General features: G+C 39.0%; 1 protein-coding gene across 3 annotated transcripts in view; it reads right to left on the bottom strand.

Annotated features, from left to right (window-relative positions):
• GPALPP1 (GPALPP motifs containing 1) overlaps positions 1-18,772 on the bottom strand; it is a 44,977-nt gene that overhangs the window by 16,840 nt on the left and 9,365 nt on the right. For all 3 annotated transcript variants that reach the window (XM_070048792.1, XM_051850041.2, XM_051850040.2), the window contains exons 3-8: positions 18,553-18,657; positions 12,788-12,896; positions 8,821-8,952; positions 7,895-8,059; positions 4,551-4,649; positions 476-694 (exon numbers count right to left, since the gene is read on the bottom strand). In XM_070048792.1, coding sequence (XP_069904893.1) covers positions 476-694; positions 4,551-4,649; positions 7,895-8,059; positions 8,821-8,952; positions 12,788-12,896; positions 18,553-18,657 — 829 coding nt within the window. The remainder of the gene's footprint in view (positions 1-475; positions 695-4,550; positions 4,650-7,894; positions 8,060-8,820; positions 8,953-12,787; positions 12,897-18,552; positions 18,658-18,772) is intronic.

The following is an 18,772-nucleotide window of genomic DNA, read 5'->3' as shown; positions in this document are numbered from 1 at the left end:
CATTTGGGGAGTGAACCAACACAGGGAAGACCTTTCTCTCTGTCTCTCTCTCTCACTGTCTATAACTACCTGTCAAAAAAAAAAAAAAAAAAAAAAAAAAAACCACAAAAAAACAAAAAAAAACTACCAGCAAACCTCCTGTCTTATTTTGTTAATAAAGCATGCATATTTACTCAAGCTTCACACTATACTTTCCTTTGCCATTTCTCATAAGCTGAATTTTTATTTTAAAAGCATTTTAATAGCAACACCCTATTAGATTATTATGAGGCCAAGCCTATTTTCCAGTAGCCACATTTTTTTAATCCAACAAGGCTGACTTTGAAAAATCAGTTCACTTATTAACAAATGTAGATTTGTGATCTATTTTATTTTAAAAAGAAATAGGTTTTTAGTACAGAATTACAGACAACAGAGTACTTAGAAAAGGTCAAATTGATCAACATGAAAATAGACTTCACTGAAATATACTTACTTATAAAAACATATTGCCTTTGCCATGTGAAAATCTGGTGTTTAGTTCTCTAGACTTCTTTATTAGGGCTTTTTTCTGAGCTTCATCAAACCGATTAACCTTGAGATCCTTATCACGGTCAAATGGTATTCTTTCTTGTGACTTATTTTTATCTTCAGCAGCCTTATTCTTTAATTTTTTATGATGAATGTCCATAAGAGATTCTGATCTTTTTGATTCCTAGGGAGAGAAGAGCATACATGAGAACCTTAGCTTGGATAGATTATTAACAGAATCTGATCATGAGACAATAATGAGATGGGAAAAGTGCAGAGTTAAGCAGGGCTATTAAAGCCCAGCAGGTTTTCCCAAATCTAAGACAATATCTATGATATGAATGTGTTGTCAGAGGCAAATTCAAACCAATCACCATGAAGATATCTCCTATGGGCCACACAACAAAAAATAATAAGATAAAGGGAAGCAAATATTTATTCAATAACTACAATGAAAACCATGCTCTTTATGGTTGTTTAATTATTAAAAATTACAGTACAAGCTAAGATAATGTGTGTGAAAGGAAGAATGCAGGGCCAGTGCAGGGGATGTAGGCATGTTCTACAAACTAATAGAATTTGTGTTCCTTTCAGCTTTCTGTTCTTTCTCTTTTCCCTTAACTGCCTCCTTTTAAATCTTCTTAGCTATGGATGGTATTCACAGTTTCAGATACATCTAGTAAGACAAAGTCTGAGGAAAGGCAACTGATTTAATAATTTAAAATCCTTATAAACTCACTCTAGACTTCTGACTACTGACCAACAGAAAGGACAGAAAATGACTGCCCAAGATTTTAGGAGCTGAGAGGAAGATACATTAGATGCAGACAGTGCAGATCAGCAGCCTTCAACTTGGGGTATACATTCGTGGGGCAGCAGGGAATGGAATCCATGGACAATTTCAAGGTTGCTTATGATTATCAACTTCTTCATGTAACCTTTATAAAAACTGATTTGCCCTGCCTTTCTAAATTTTTATTTATTTAAAAAGCAGAGAGAGAGAAAGAGAGAGAGATAGAGAGAGAGAGCGCGTGCGCTCTTATCTGCTGATTCCCTCTTCAAATGTGGGCAGGCCAAAGTCAAAAGCCAGCAACTCAATCCAGGTCTCCTGTGTGGGTGATGGGGACCTAATTAGTTGAGCCATCACCATTGCTTCGCAGGGTTTGCATTAGCAGGAAGCAGTTGGAGCCGCGAGCTGGAGCTGGGATCAAACCCAGTTACTCAAATGTGGGATGTGGGTGTATAAATGAACCTCTATGTCAAATGCCTACCCATATGTATTTTTTAATGGATCATATTAGACATGGAATTTCTATGGCATTTAAGATTCCATGTGAAACATTTAATAGAGTAATACAATGCTATCAGTTACATCTGTGGAAGCTACTGAAACTTACAATATTTTTTTTAACAGTTAGGTTCTAGTCCAGGTACATCCATTAGATGTGGAACACACTGGACTGAGCTTCACCCTGGTAGTTTGGTATTAATAAAAGAAGGGATCCCAACACAGAGAAGTGGGGCAGGGTTAATTTTAGAATGGGAAACCTCCATGTAACATAAATACGATGATAAATGTATGGGTAAATGTATGTATAAATGTGTCACACAACAAAAATTTGATCTTTTAGCACCATTTCTCCACATTTTCTCCTCCCTTTTTCTGCATCCATATCTTTCCCTGCTAATGAATTAAGAACTCCCTAATGGAGTAGTAACAGTGAAGTTTGACAGGCTAATAAGAGTTAGAAGAGGAAAGGCCTTAAGAGAGAACTGAAAAACAAAACAAAACAAAACAAAACAACAGATCAAGTTTGGAGCCGATGCGCGGCAAAGCGAGAAGGAATGGAGTTGTAAGGAACCATCACTTTATCTAAGTCTACTACTAGGAAACTTATTTAGCCTGATGACCAAAACTGTTTAAGAGTAACAAAGAGCAAACAAAAATGGAGAAATAAAGATGGCAGGTTTCAATGTAAACATTCTCTGTATTAGTAAATTAAACATCAAAAGACAGGAAAACATTAAACCACTACTATAATCAATTCAAACAAATTAGAGTTTAAATTTAATTATGATAAAAGAAATGAACTGGGGCTGGCATTGTGGTATACTGTATTAAATTTCCACCTGCTGCACTGGCATCCCATATGGGTGGTGGTTCAAGTTCTGTTTCTCTCCTCTCTCTGCAACTCCGCTTTTGAAATAAATAAAAATAAGGATCTTTAAAAAGAAGAAAAAATAAATGAACTTTTGCATCAGTGGTTTCAGGTGTACTACTGTCAGTCTAATTTAGTATAATTTGCCCATTGTGACATACAAGAACATATTTGTGCTGAATTATTAAAAAATTATAAAAACACCCTGAAGTAGTCGACTCACTGAAAAATCCCAAGATGAAATTCAATTCTTATAGAGAGCAATTTATCAAATGATCGATTTGCTGAATTACTACATTTATTTATTTATTTATTTATTTAATATTGTTATGAATCACAGAGCAACAGAGAAACGCAGAGACAAAGAGAGAAAACTTCCATCTGCTGGTTTACTTCCCAATTAGCCACAACAGCCAGAAACGCCATCCTGGTCTCCTAGGTACTTGTGCCGTCTTTACTGCCTTCCCAGGTGCATAGCAGGAAGCTGTATCAGAATCAGTGTACCTTTGGGGTTCACGCCGTGGTGTAGCAGGTAAAGCTACCACCTGCAGTGCCAACATCCCATATGGGCACTACTTTGAGTCCCGGCTGCTCCACTTCCAATCTAGCTCTCTGCTGTGGCCTGGGAAAGCAGGAGAAGATGGCCCAAATCTGTGGGCCCCTGCATCCTGGGAGACCCGGAGGAAGCTCCTGGCTCCTGGCTTCAGATCAGTGCAGCTCCAGCCATTGTGGCCATCTGGGGAGTGAACCAGTGGATGGAAGATCTCTCTCTCTCTCTCTCTGCCTTTCAAATAAATAAATAAATCTTAAAAAAATCAGAGTACCCAGTATTCAAACTGGTACTCCAATATGAGATATTGGCATTGTAAGTAGCAGCTGGACCTGATGTGTCACACTGCTGATTCCTGCCACGCTTACTTGTAATTTTTTATTTACTTGAAAACTAGGCTGGGGTGGGGGGATTTAGGGTGGAGAGAGTGGCAGGGAAGAGAGATAGAGAGAGAGAGAAATAGCTTTTTTATCTTCTGGTTTATTCCCCAAATGCCTAAAACTGATAGGACTGCGCTAGGCCAAAGCCAGGAACTTGGAATTAAATCCAGTTTTCCCACATGGTTTATAGACATCTAAGTACTTGAACCACCACTGCTGTCTCCCAGGGTGGGCATTAGCAGAAAGCTGGAACTGAAAGTAGGACCAGGACTTTCAACCCAAGCAGTCTGATATGGGATGCAAGCATCCTAAGAGATGCCTTAACCACTGTACCACACGCTTGCCTCTGACAGACACATTCACATTTTCTAACCATTTATAAAACACCGAGCAAGTCTGTTTTGAATGAGATGGCTTTCTAACAGCCTTTGAAAACTCATGTTAAGTTTCTAGTTGATTAATTTTTATTTTCATTTCATGGTAGTATGTTAAGACAGTATTCAGTTTATCAAAAGCTGATGACATGCCAAGTGAATACTGAACTGTTTATAAATTTAGAGTGAACCATATTTTTAAAGCATTTTTCTCTCATATTTAAATCTTTTCATCAAGTATTTCAAATCTGCTTGTAATTTAAAAACTTATGAACTGAGGATCTCTACGACTTAGTACCGCTCTTGTTTTTGATCAAATGCTACTTATATCTAGGAATTAGAGTTCTGATATATAACCAATTTAAAATACATACTTGAAAACACTATGTGAAATGCATGGAAGGATGTTATACAAATGGATACACACAATAAAGTTGAGTATTTTTCAGGTCTGATGTATAGAAAATGCATGAGGTGAAAGGGCAGACATATAAAAGAAAAACAAGAAAAAGAGAGAAAAATGAGAACTCAGAATGTAGAAAAAATAAAAGGTCATGTACTTTATCTTTTTACTTACATTGTATGAAGATACTTGTTCAGCCAATCTCTTATCCCTTCCTGACAACACATGTTCTTCATCCTTCTTACTGAACGACTTCCTTGCTTCCTGTGCTTCCTGGAGAATAATCACAGATAACACATTACTGAATCATATAAATAATAAGATAAAATAAAAAAGAAATATTTTTATTTTGACTTAGGTGAAGTCATGAAAGAGTAAATGAAGCCAGGCTTGTTGAATTCCTTCTGGTTAGAAATACTAATATACTTGATAATGGATCAGTTATTGTTCAAGCCAATGAGTTTCCTAAAAACAAGAAAACAAAGGGGCCTCATTGTGGCACAGTGGGTTAAGCTGCCACCTGCCTGTATTCCTGTCACAGTACAGGTTCAAGTCCCAGCTCCTTTGTTTCTGATCCAGCTCCCTGCCAATGCGTCTGGGAAGCACTGCATGATGGCCCCATACTGGGTCCCCTGCCATTGACATGACAGACCCAGATGGATTTCCTGGCTCCTGACTGCTGTGGCCTTTTGAGGAGTAGACCAGTGGATGGAAGATCTGTCTGTCTCTGTATCTTTCCCTCTGTCACTCTTTCAAATAAACAAATGAACCCTTACAAAATAAAAAATTAAAGGGGGCAAAACTGATTCAATCAACAAGCTGGAAGAAACCATCTATTTATTGAATTCATGATGAGTTCCGATTAACAAAGACAAAATGTAGGAGTGAAAAATTTTTTTTTCAAAGATTTATTTATTGAAAGGCAGAGTGAGAGAGGAGGAGAGATGGAACCCAGAACTCCATGTCACCCAAGTGGGGGCCATCTTCTGTTGCCATCCCAGATGCATCAGTAGGGAGCTGGATGGGAAGCTCCGCCAGCACTCAGACCAGCACTGGGACAGGTGAAGCCAGTGTTGCAAACAGAGGCTTAGCCCAATATGCCACAATGCTGGCCTGAAAATAAGTCTTAAAAAGAAATTCTACATTATTTGTTTACAAAAGTAGTAAAAAAAGAGAGAGAGAGGGAGAGAAATAGAAGGTATATACACACACACACATACACACACACTCAAGAAATAAAATAAAATCTTGGGATGGAGCTGTGGCATAGTGAGTTAAGCTGCCACCTTCAGTGCTGGCATCCTGTATGGGTGCTGGTTTGAGTCCTGATTGCTCCTCTTCCGATCCAGCTCATCTTCTACTGCCTAGGAAAGCAGTAGAAGATGGCCTAAGTGCTTGGGCCCCTGCACCCACGTGGGAGACCTGGAAGAAGATCCTGGCTCCTGATCAGCATGGCTCTGGTTGCTGTGGACATTTGGTGAACCAGGTGATAGAAGACCTTTCTCTCTGTCTCTCCCTCTCTCTGTAACTCTCCTCTCAAATAAATAAATACATCTTAAAAAAATAGAACAGAGGATTAAAAATAAAACAAAAATAAATGTAGGCACAAATAAAAAGTCCATGTAAGCAAGGGAATTAACTGCCTTTTGAGACACAATCTTATAGGCTAAATATAAAAACTCTAATATAGTATTTTTATAAAAACATATCTAGAAAAGGATAGATAGACTTTCCCCATTAGCCTTCTAAGGTATAGTGGCTCCCTCATATGTCACATCTTTTGTTGCCTCTTTGGTCTCCATGTGTTTTAGTTCATCTCACCCATCTTACTTTCAGATCTAAATTATCAGATCTCTTTTTAATCTTTAGCACAAAAGAGAACTTGTGATTTATCAAATACACTAAAATGTGGAGACTGCAACACATTATCACATTTTAACAACGTTATCTACAATCAATTCTCCACCAAATGCAAGCTTCTGAAGGAGTTCTCTCATTTTTCCTTCAGTTGCAACACCAACACAATACCTGGCAGAGTAAGTATTCAGTTTATAGTTATAGGGTAGAAACAGAAATCTTGATAATTATAAGTACAGATGAACAAGATAGAGAGGAGGACAAACTAAGTGTGAATCTGTTTAAATCAGAATTGAAGAAACTATAATCAAAAAGAGACAAAAGATTTGAAGACTTATATAGGATACCTTATGGGAATTGAAACCTTTACATGGAATAAATTTATGAACTAGTGCTGGGGATACTGGTTCAGTTCCTAACATACAACTGAATACTTCTACTTGAAAACATTCAAGAGACCAATTTCTAAAATAATATATTTTATGCATATAGTTTTTCAGGTAATTTATTTAATGTATTCATGAAGGTGCTTCTTGCTTTTTGTTTATTTTAATTTATGTATTTGAAAGACAGAGTGTGAGAGAGAAAGATGGATAGATATCCTCCATTTTCTGGTTCACTCCCCAAATGGCCACAATGGCTAAGGCTGGACCAGGCTAAAGCCAGGAACTCAGAACTCCATCTGGGTCTCCCACCTGGGTGGCAGGGGTCCAAGTACTTGAGTCATTATCTAGTGCTTTTCCAGGCACAATAGCAGGAATGCTGGTGTAGCAAGTGGCACCTTAGCCTGCTGTGTCATGACACTGGCCCTGCTTCTTGCCTGTCTTGACAGTAACATGTACTGAGTACAGCTGAGATATGGTTACTTAGAGAGATAGTCTCTACATATCACTTAATTTGTTAGGTTGTTTACATCTTTTCTTTTTCTCCAAGATTTTTTTTTTAGATTTACCTATTTATTTGAAAGGCAGAGTTACAGAGAGAGAGAGAAGGAGAGGCAGAGAAAGAGAAGGAGAGGCAGAGAGAGAGAGAGAGGTCTTCCATTTGAAGTTCACTCTCCAATTGGCCAGAACGGCCAGAGCTGAGCTGATCTGAAGCCAGGAGCCAGGAGCTTCTTCAGGGTTTCCCACACTGGTACAGAGACCCAAGGACTTGGGCCATTTTCAACTGCTTTCCCAGGCTATAGCAGAGAGCTGGACTGGAAGTGGAGCAGCCAGGACGCAAACTGGTGCCAATAGAGGATACTGGCACTGCAGGTGGTGGCTTTACCTGCTATGTCACAGCACCAGCCCCTCCCCAAGATATTTTAAGAGAAACACCTTCATGAAGACAGTGATGTGTATAAAGTTCAGAGAATTAGCCAATTGCTAGTGCTGTCATCCTAGAAAAGTCAATGTCATAGATTAGTTTCTCCCACTCTAAAACAGGCTCAATAAACCCATGTTTCAGAGTTTTCTTAAGGTTTAAATGCAGCAGTTCACTGGGAAACAGTAAGCAAGTGGTGTTACTTTCCTTCCCCATACCTTTCTTCAGGGGAAAATCTGTATTTTCTTCCCTTCAGAATCCTCATTTTAAAAAGTAGCATCCTTTAAATAGTTTTGCCTTATATCTTTTCAAAACTGAGCCAACCAACTAACCGACCAACCAATATAACGTCTCACCCTGGCTTTCCTTTCTCTGTCAGCTGGAGTATCTGTCCATATTGATCGATCTCCTGATTTGTCCTCAGCTCTTCTCTTAAAAGTCCGGGGCCCAAGACCAAAGTCTTTCATTTCTGGAGGAAGTTCAGTCATCCATGACTCTCTTGTAATTGGTTTAGATGAATCCTTTAGGAGAAATAAGAAGTTAAAAAGGTATACATACAGACACACACATACATATACATACAGATATACTTTGTATATTATAAAATATATGGAGTACATATATATAATATAGTAAAAATGACTATCTTTCTCAATTGAAACTTTTAAGTTACTTAACAAACTTTTTCCTCCCCTTACTTAACAAACTTTAATGGAAAGGTCTGATGTTTTTGTTACATACACTTGTCATGTTACACTTTAATCCTTTATTCTTTTGATTTTTATGTTATCTTTTGTCACACAAACTTTTTAGTAGGCAATTTAAAAAATCCATTTATTTATTTACTTGAAAGGCAGAGTAAGACAGAGAGGGGGAAATACAGACAGAGAGAAAGACATCTTCCATTTGCTGGTTAATTCCCCAACTGGCTGCAACAGCCAGTGCTTGGCCAGGCTGAAGCCAGGAACCTCATGCAAGGTCTCCAATGTGGGTGTCAGGGCTCAAGCACTTGGCCATGTTCTGCTGCTTTCCCAGGTGTATTAGCAGGGAGCTGGATTAGGAATGGAGCAGCCAGGACTTGAACTGGTACTCTGATAATAGGATGCTGGCGTTGCAAGGGGAGACTTAACCTGCTGTGCTACAATGCTAATCCCTAGCAGGCAAATTCGACTATCTTTTCCTTTACAGTTTCTGGGTTCTAGCTCCTAAATTTATATACAGTTTCTAAACTTTAAAGTTTGAATTGATGTACTTTATCTCTGAAAGTGTCTTTAAAACTTACATCATCTCCTTTAGTCAATTTTTCTTTCATTCTCTGGGCCCTTTTTTCAAACTCTGTTGTTACGCTGTAGTTGACTGGTCCTTTTGCAGGCATTGGTCCAACAATATCCTCATTTTCACTGCTATCTGTTTCCTTTTAAAATAAGACATTATCTTAACCCAAAAGAAGAGCTATAGAAGACAGAAAATAACTCTAAATTACTCAAATTTAACTTAAACAGTTTACTCATAGACAATAAAACAAAACAGAGAACCCAAACAACACAGCCCATCACTGAACAATGAGGATACTTTCCTTGCCTTCCTAAAGTGCACAGTGCACAGAGGACAATCCCACAGCATGTGGACTGTCTCATCTCTCCTTCTTCTATGTCCATCACAGGCCTTAATAAATGATTTCACTTCTCTTCCTGATGGACACAGATGGGGCCCCCAGTTCTTCTCAACATAGTATTCTAGATTCTTAGTATCAATTAGTCAGAGATGATACAGTTCAAGCCATTTTTGTTCCTGATACATGTAAAGCTCTTTGGAACAAGTTGTGCATAAGGAAGGCATTCTTGGGAGTTCTCTCAGCCTTCATGATTCAGCTGAGTCCACTGAAATAGAAATGTTGTAGTAACTCACAAAACACCAGCCTGTATGAGTTAACTCAGTTCCACAGGTATACCTCACTGACAAAGATAGAACAGCATTGTAACAACTGACTTCAATTTGTTCTTATACAATCATTTTGATAAATGGTTTCCATAGATGATTCTATGTTAGATATTTATATATACTAGGGCTTAAAGGTATTTCTTGTCCTCCATGAAAAGATTTATGAAGATGAAAAACAACAACATGGTTGTCCTCCAGCTTTGACAGGCAGCTTCACTCTCTTCCATTTTTCAAAGTAATAGGATCAGGAGTTCATTTGTATTTTCTTTCATTTTCCCCACTAGTCACCAAAAGGTAACTTTCTATCTGAGCTTCTTTATCTGAACTCTAACAGCAATGCTATTTACTAAAATAATTAAGTAATTATATTTTAATCATATAGCTTGCTCTAAATCATATTCACACAATTAATAACCTGGATTTTGGTATAAAACACATCATTTGATCCTTGTAACAAAACTATGAAATGGCAGGATTCTTGTTGTCTCTTTGAGGAAACCTAGACTTAGAGGAGGACATATAAAAAATATAAATACACTGAGGTTCTAAAATCAGTATTTAAGGCCAGTAATTTTCCTACTTAGGTGACAGAAGCCCCTCTATTGTTTAATCTCAGCTGTTAGTGTTTTCACTTTTCAAGTGTTTATAGCTTATCTCTATATTAGTAAGCTCTTTGATGTCATAGGTGTTACCTTAAACATTGTTTGTAACTCCCAATGTAAATATTTGCTGACATAAAGTGAGCAGACATAAAAGACATAGTGAACCTTTTTACTTCTATCTATTAAAAGACAATTTTATAAAAGTAGGATTTCAGCATGTCTTGATAGGATAATATCTGAAGCTTTTTGGAAATAAAGATCACTTAAGATGTCAGGAAACATAAACTAAATGAGACAATGGAAAAGCAGAGAGAAAATTATGCCCAACACAGAAACTTAAAACATCAAAGAAATCAGAATCATAAGCCCAAATCCAATCAATATAATAAACAATTTTGGTATTCTCATTAAGTTACTTTTTACGATTTTTTAAGGGTACATTATTTTACCCAGAAACAGAATATAAATTATATACCTTATGGGACTCTAGTTTGGGTTGCAGAGTTAGACAGACCTAGTTGAAGGCTCTGTCACTGTACTAGTCATGTGACCCCAAGCATGTTTTCTAAGCCTTTTCTTGTCTTTTAGATGGGCATGCAACAACTCCTACCAATTATAACTCTACTGCCAAGAGAACCCTGTATTTTGTTCATTTTCTTTGGAGTCATGTCCTTCTTAGGAAAATGGAAATTTCTCTGACTCCTGGAAGGAAGTGTTGGTAATTTTAATCCAATCACTGGTCATTCTTCTTGTCCAACTGACTGTTTATGTATGAGTATGGTGTTGGGTAAACAAACATGAGGGGAGATCTACAGGAAACCTTCAGCGAAGATTTTTCTCTTTTTAAACAAGGGGTCTAGGAAAGGGACTACGCCCCTTCTGTGTCCAGACATTGCCACCTGCTTATGAATCTTAGATATTTGGTAGGCTTCCTGGTATGAAGCAGTCACAGATAATTTACATACAACAGATAGTAGAGCAGAGAGACGGAAAAAACTGGAGCCCTTGATGGGATCATTAGATTGCTGAATTAACCAACTGTGGAATGAGTTTACTTCTAGATATGTAAAACACATTTTCCATATTTTAAGAATATAGAATATATACCACCAAGGAAATTACACAAATAACCCATTTGTCAACTAAGTAGGTTAAGACGAAATTCCACTTTGAGCTGGCTTTTCTGTTATTTGTAGCTGACAGTATTCTACCTGATATACTACATTCACAAGTGTTATTTGGATTAGAGTAAATTTACGCTGGCGCTGTGCTTTGCAGTGTCTGGCTTGTGGTAGATGCTCAATTAGTGCTAATCATTAGTATTATTGTATATGCCTTAATTTGGAAGTATAATCTTGTGAATGAGACTAAGAGAAGCTCCTCTTTGAGAAACAGAATCTGAAAATCAAAATCTGAAAAAGGTTTTATTAAAGGGCATTTATAAAGCAAACAACTGAGAACCAAGGGTACCTTAATCAGCTATGCTACAGTGTAATTCCAGTCCCCCATCTCTCACATTTTGCTAAGAGAAGCTAAGGTACTACCTAGGCAATCATATAAATTACCCACTTGCTACATAGGTAGGTTAGGACAAAATTGTAAGTATGAACAAAGCTGACTTATGCTACGTCTTTGAAAAAGTTTTTCCCCAACTTTTTATTTTGAAAATATAAAAGCCAAGGAACAGCGATTTGATGGTTTTGAGTGCTACCAATTTGACTTAATCTCATGCAGACTTTAGCTGCTGTGTTGAGAAGAGGAAGGAGAGGGGGAAGGGCTATGTGAAACATGAGGACCAAAGAGGTGAAATATGGTCACTCAGGCCAGGGTGGGTGCAGAAGTGGCTGGATTCTGCATGACTTTTGAAGCCAGGAACAATACAATTTGTTGACAGATTCACTTCTGGGACTATGTGTCTGACACACTGCAGGTGCTCTAGAAATTTATTGACAGAATAAGTAAATGACTCTGCAGTTCATGACCTTGACCACTGTATTATATTTCCTTTCAGTGTAATGTGAATTCTCCGTGGAGAGCAACAGGAGTCTCTTGGTCAGATGAACTCATGTGCAGGAAGGTTCTATAGTGTAGCAGAACGAGCAGGCCATTAAAGTCATAAAACCAGGCCTCCAACATGGCTTTGCTAAACAAACATTATACAATGCTGGGTAAGTTATCCAATTTCTTTGCTGTTTTGAATCTGTAAAATGTAGATAATCTGTATTTCATGAGGCTGTGAAGAAGATAAAAGACCCACGTATGGCAAAAATGTATTACAAATTATAAAGTCCTCTACAATATCAGCAGTTAGGGAGAAAAACAGCTTTCATACCTTATCCCCCCAAAATCATTGGATCTTTTTGTAAAATCACTTATACATCCAGTGCATTTGTTACAACACAGGTACCAGAGCTGGATATCAGAGTTAACTATTAAAAAACCCCTCAGCTTTCTCTCCTTCAGGTAAAAATCCTTAAACTTCTCATCATGTTCTGGTTCTCTAACATTTTTAAGGCCTCCCTTCAAAGATAAGAAGCCTGAATAGGTAACACCCACTGCACCTTGTTATTTTTCTAAAAGAATCTCAAGTTTGTAACAACTTTTGATTTCATCTACTTATGGCACCAAGTTAAATTAATCTGACTAGAACCAAATCTTTATAAAGTTTTGAGTTTGTTACATCTTATTCTTTAAAACTTGCCAAACCTCAGAATTGAGATGTGATGAAACCGGTTTTCTTGGATCATGTCTGCCTTTGTCACTTTTCTGTGGAGATTTAATGAAACCAGGTGGCAATGCAGGACCTATTATGGGCCTGAAAAATAAAATGTACTTTTATCATTCCTCCTGGCTTTAAAAAACAGTTTCAGAATAAAAGTTCACAAAAGCAATAAAGCCATATAATAAAGTGAGAATTTTACTTAACATATTTTTAATAGTATTGCCTAGTATTTTTCCTTTTCTTTTTTAATTAAGATTTTATTTATTTAAAATGCAGAGTTATAAAGAGAGAGGGACAGACAGAGAGGGAGAGAAACACACACATAGAGATGCTCCATCCACTGGTTCTTCTCTAAATGGCCCAGTCAGGAGCCCAGAGCCCAGAGCCCCACCTGGGTCTTCCACATAGATAGCAGAGGCCCAAGTACTCGGGCCATTCTCTGCTGCTTTCCCAGCCACATTAGCAGGGAGCTAGATAGGACGCAGGGCAGTCGGACTCAAACTGGTGCTCAGATGGGATGCCTGTAATGCAGGCGGCAGCTCAACTCACTGAGCCTCAATACCAGTTCCTGCCTAGTATTTTTCTAATAGGTATCTTTAAAAAAAAAACAAACAATTTTTGCATTCTTTTTTTTTTCTTCAAAGGTTTAGTTATTTATTTGAAAGGCAGAGTTACAGAGAGGTAGAGGCAGAGAGAGAGATCTTCCATCCACTGGTTCACTCCACAGATAGTCACAACAGCTGGAGCTGCACCAATCTGCAGCCAGGAGCCAGGAGCTTCTGCCAGGTCTTCCATAAGGGTGCAGGGGTCCAAGTACTTGGGCCATTTTCCTCTGCTTTCCCAGGTCAAAACAGAGAGCTGGATCCGAAATGGTGTAGTAGGGTCTCTAACTGGCACCCATTTGGGATGCCGGCACGGCAGGCGGCGGCTTTACCCACTACGTCACAGCGAAGCCCCTGCATTCTAACTCTCTACTTGTTAATCAACAATTAGGTACTAAATCAATAATCCCTAATTTTTGTGACACTGGCACATGCCCACTTCCGAAAAAGAACTATTTTTGCTTCTTAAATAATCATCAAAAAAAAAAAAAGTCCCTATGAAGCACTAAAATCTGTGAAGGCCTTTTTCTATTTTTTCTGTGGCTTTCTTTCAGTTTTGTTTTCACTATCCTCTAAAAAACACCTTAGGGGCATTATAATTACAGTCAGAACTACTTAAGAAGGAACTGAGTTCTTCTAAGGATACAAGTACTGCACATACATACAACAGATGTCAGCAATCTTCTGTAAATATACCACGGTGGTATAAAATACTATACATATTTGGCCGGCGCCACGGCTCAATAGGCTAATCCTCCGCCTGTGGTGCTGGCACACCGGGTTCTAGTCCTGGTTGGGGTGCCGGATTCTGTCCCAGTTGCCCCTCTTCCAGTCCAGCTCTCTGCTATGGCCCAGGAGTGCAGTGGAGGATGGCCCATGTGCTTGGGCCCTGCACATGCACGGGAGACCAGGAGGAAGCACCTGGCTCCTGACTTCGGATCAGCGTGGTGTGCCGACTGCAGCGGCCATTAGAGGGTGAACCAACGGTAAAGGAAGGCCTTTCTCTCTGTCTCTCTCTCTCACTGTCCACTCTGCCTGTCAAAAAAATAAAAAAAAAAAAATAAATAAAAAAAAAACTATACATATTAGTGTATACTTATACACTAATCCAGGAACAATATAGAAGTATGCAGGTAGTTTACTGAGACCTACAGGAAGAGGAAAAGATGCTGTGCTAATAAGCATATTTCTACCCATGTACCTTTCTGTTTCTTTAAAATCACCCTGTATATAAAAAAAAATCACCCTGTATAACTCATCCCACTTTTTGGTGAGCAAAATAATGCCCAAGGTTAACACAATGCGTAAGTTCCTGAGCTGGAGTTTGATCTCATGATGCCAAAGTTCACATGAGATGCTCTATTACCACATCCTGAGGGAACCATCATCAGTTTAAAAGATGGAATGTCATGAATTCTCAGTCTTAGAAAGACGCAACCTTACTTTATTTGGGGCGGGGGCGGGGGAGACATTTTCCAGTGTCTTACATTAATTCATCCTTGCTTTTGTACCAAGGTTTTTTCCATAGTTGTCACTGTGCCGATATTCCCAACCCAGGTGGCACTAAAGTCCTAACTTGAACTTTCCAGGTTGCACTGTGTTCAGTTAGAGCCTCACAGACAGGCTTCCTGACAGAGGAGAAGCAGTTCCAGCAGGCAGAAAGTCTGGGTTCTGATCGTGACCATTTAATCATCTCATCTTGGTATTTGAAACTTCTCTGAGAACAATTTTGTGTATGAAGGACAAGGAAGTTTGCCATTGTAGAAAGATCCAATTACTTCTCATTTATAAACTACAAGTACATCATGAGTTTTTTCACAGTACAATTTTTAGCAGATCTACAAATGTGATTACAGCTCAATTTTCTGGCTTTAGGGGACTTGCAGAGATAAAATTACTGGTACTGGGGACAGCACTGTGGTGTATGGGTAATGCTGCAACCTGCAGTGTTGGCATCCCAGATGGACATTGGTCCGAGTTCCAGCTGCTCCACTTGCAATCCAGCTACCTGCTAATGCACCTGGAAAAGCAGTGAAAGAAGGCCCAAGACCTTGGGCCCCTGTACCTACATGGGAGATCTAGATGAAAATGCTGGCTCCTGGCCGTTGCAGTCATTTGGAGAGTGAACCAGCAGATAGAAGATCTCTCTCTCTCTCTCTCTCTCTCTGCCTCTGCCTCTGCCTCTGCCTCTGCCTCTCTGTAACTCTACCTTTCACATAAATAAATAAATCTTAAAAAAAAATTACTGGTACTGAAAATTTAAAATACAGCAAAAGAATATAACGAGGACACTCTGTGGTTGCAGAAAAGGTTTCTGACTCTGATATATGCTACCAGCTATTTACTTCACACATATATTTTATTACCAAAATACAATTCACAAGAAAGATGTCACTGGGGCTGGTGTTGTGGTGCAGTAGATGGGCACAGGCTCATGTCTTGGCTGCTCCACTTCCAATACAGCTCTTTGCAAATGCACCTTGGAAAGCAGCGGAAGATGGCCCAAGTACCTGGGCTCCTGTACCATGTGGGAGAGCCAGATGAAGCTCTTGGCTTCTGCCTGGCCTAGTCCTGGCCATTATGGCCATTTGAGAAGTGAACCAAAAGATGCGAGATTATCTCTGACTCTGCCTTTCAAATAAATAAATACAACTTGAAAAAAAAAAAAAAGAAAAGAAAAGAAAAGAAAAGAAAAAGATGTCACTATACACCTAAGTACAGGTAAGTATCCCTTACCTGGAATGTTTTGAACCAGAACTGTTTCAGATTTTGGAATATCTGCACATACCCAAGCAGATGCCTTGGAGATGACACCCATATTTAAACATGAAATTTGTTTTTCATTTCACATATACCTTATACACATAGCCTGAAGTTAATTTTATAAAACCTATTTAATAATTCTGTACAAGAAAAAAAAATTTGTGTACATATGAACTGTCAGACTTGTGGCTCTCAAAAAATTTCATGGGCTGGGTGTTTAGTCTATCAGTAAAGACGCCTACTGAGGCTGGTGCTGTGGCATAGCAGGTAAAGCTACTGCCTGCTGCCTGCAGTGCCAGCATTCCATATGGGTGCCAGTTGGAGTCCCGGCTGCACCACTTCCAATCCAGCTTTCTGCTATGGCCTGTGTGAAAGCAGTGGAAGATAGCCTAAGTCCTTGGGCCCCTGCACCTGTGTGGGAGGCTTGGGAGAAGCTCCTGACTCCTGGCTACAGATAGGTGCAGCTCTGGCCATTGTGGCCATTTAGGGATTGAACCAGTGGATGGAAGACCTCTCTCTCTCTCTTTGTCTCTGCCTCTCATAAGTAAACCAATCTTAAAAAAAAAAAAAAAAAAAAAAAAAGACTCCATACTGGAGTGCCTGGGTCCAATACCCATCTCATTCCCAACTCCAGCTTCCTGCTAATGTGGACCCTGGAAAACAGCAGTAATGGTTCAAGTGACTGAGTTCCTGTCACCCATGTGGGAGGCCTAGACTGAGTTCTGCCATTAGGGAGCATTTGGAGAGTGAATCAGTGAATGAGAGTTTTTTTTTTCTCCCTGAGTGTCTCAAAAATAAAATGTTTAGTTTTTCTGTATTTCTAAAAAAAATTTTTTATTTGAGGCGTTTTGGATTTTGGGATGAGAGATGCTCACCACACAATGCGCTTTCTTTTTAAAAATTTTATAATGTAATTTATTTGAAAGGCAGAGAGAGAGCAAATGAGATACAGAGCTCTCCTATCCACTGATTCACTCCCCAAATGCCTGCAAGAGCCTGGGCTTGGCCAGGCCAAAGCCAGGAGCCAGGAATTCATTGTGGGTCTCCCACATGGTTGGCAAGGACCCACATACTTGAGCCATCATCTGCTGCCTCCCAGGATGCTAGCAGGAAGCTAGAATGGAGGGGAGAACTGGGACTCGAACCCAGGCACTCTGTTATGGGATGCAGCTTCATTGCTGCACCAAACACCTGGCCCTGTAATATGTTTTCTTAAAAGGAATATTATATTCCAGGGTCAGCATACATTCTATAAAGAGCCAGATAATACATTAAAGAAACATTATTTATTTTTACTTTATTTGAAAGGCAGAGAGACAGAAAAAAAGAGGCAGACAGATGGAGATCTTCCATTCACTGGTTCATTCCCCAAATTTCCACAATGGCCAGGCTGAATCTGGGCCTGCCACTTGGCTGAAATGGACCCAAGGACTAGAACCATTTCTTGCCTCTGATGGTGTACATCATCAGGAAGCTGATTGGAAACTGAGGAGCTGGGAATTGATCTAGGCACTCTAATATGGTATACAGGAGTCCCAGGTAGCATCTTAACTGCTGTGCCAAATGCCCACCCTCAGGTAGCAAATTTTAGATTTTGAGGGCCACATATGGGGTCCTGGAATATGTCTTTTTGTGCTTGAAACTACTCTTTAAAAACATAAAAATCATTCTTAGCTTTGGACCATACGAAAACAAGCAATAGACTGACTGCTATAACTAAAAGGAACAAAATTACATGGAAATCATATGCTGCCAAATGCAATAATACATTTTAAATATAAAATAAGTAGCAACTTTTTCTAGGTGCTCTTGCATACTGGGGAGGGGCTGGCATTTGGCCTAGTAGTTAAGATGCCAGTAGGATGGCCCAGTCTTATACTGGAGGGCCTGGGTTCAATTCCTGGTTCCAGCTTCCTGCTAATGTGGACATTGGAAGGCAGCAGTCATGGCTGAAGTAGCTGAGTTCCTGCCCCTCATGTAGGCTGAGTTCCTAGCTCCTGCCTTCAGCTTGCCAGGCTCTGTAGGCATTTGGGGAGTGAACCAGTGATGGTTCCAGTCTGTCTGTCTCTCTTTCTGCCTCTCAAAAATAAACAAACAAAAAGAGAAAAGCAGGGAAAGGGCTGATGTTCTAGCCAGCCTACCACAAAACACTTCTGTGAGATCAAGTAAGAGATGTGGAAGTGTTTGTAAACTATGGAAGGTGTCATAAACATGTAACCAATTATTTGTATTATAGGGAACATGTACTTTTCCTTAATAATGTTCTATTTTAAATGTTATATAAATACATAAGTTAAAAAAAATTTTCAGACAACTCTAATGAGTCAATACATAGCAGTTGAAATATCTAGAAAAGACTGGCCAGAAATATCACATATTGTCACCTTGGAGGAGAATCATCCTGCTTTTTAAATCCGGGAGGAAGGGCTGGTCCAAAAAATCCATCGTCGTCGTCATCATCATCATCACCTTCATTTCTCCTCTGCTTTCTGAAAATACAATAGTACAAAATTTACCAGAATGTATGTCAAAATATTTTTCAGAGAGGGAGAATTTAATTTTGAATGGAAGCATTGACATTGGTTGTAGAAACACTTAAACAAT

The sequence above is a fragment of the Oryctolagus cuniculus genome, chromosome 9, assembly GCF_964237555.1.
Source record: "Oryctolagus cuniculus chromosome 9, mOryCun1.1, whole genome shotgun sequence".
NCBI classification, from domain to species: domain Eukaryota; kingdom Metazoa; phylum Chordata; class Mammalia; order Lagomorpha; family Leporidae; genus Oryctolagus; species Oryctolagus cuniculus.
Note: the sequence above shows the minus strand (reverse complement) of the source record. Positions and strands in the feature narration are given on the sequence as shown.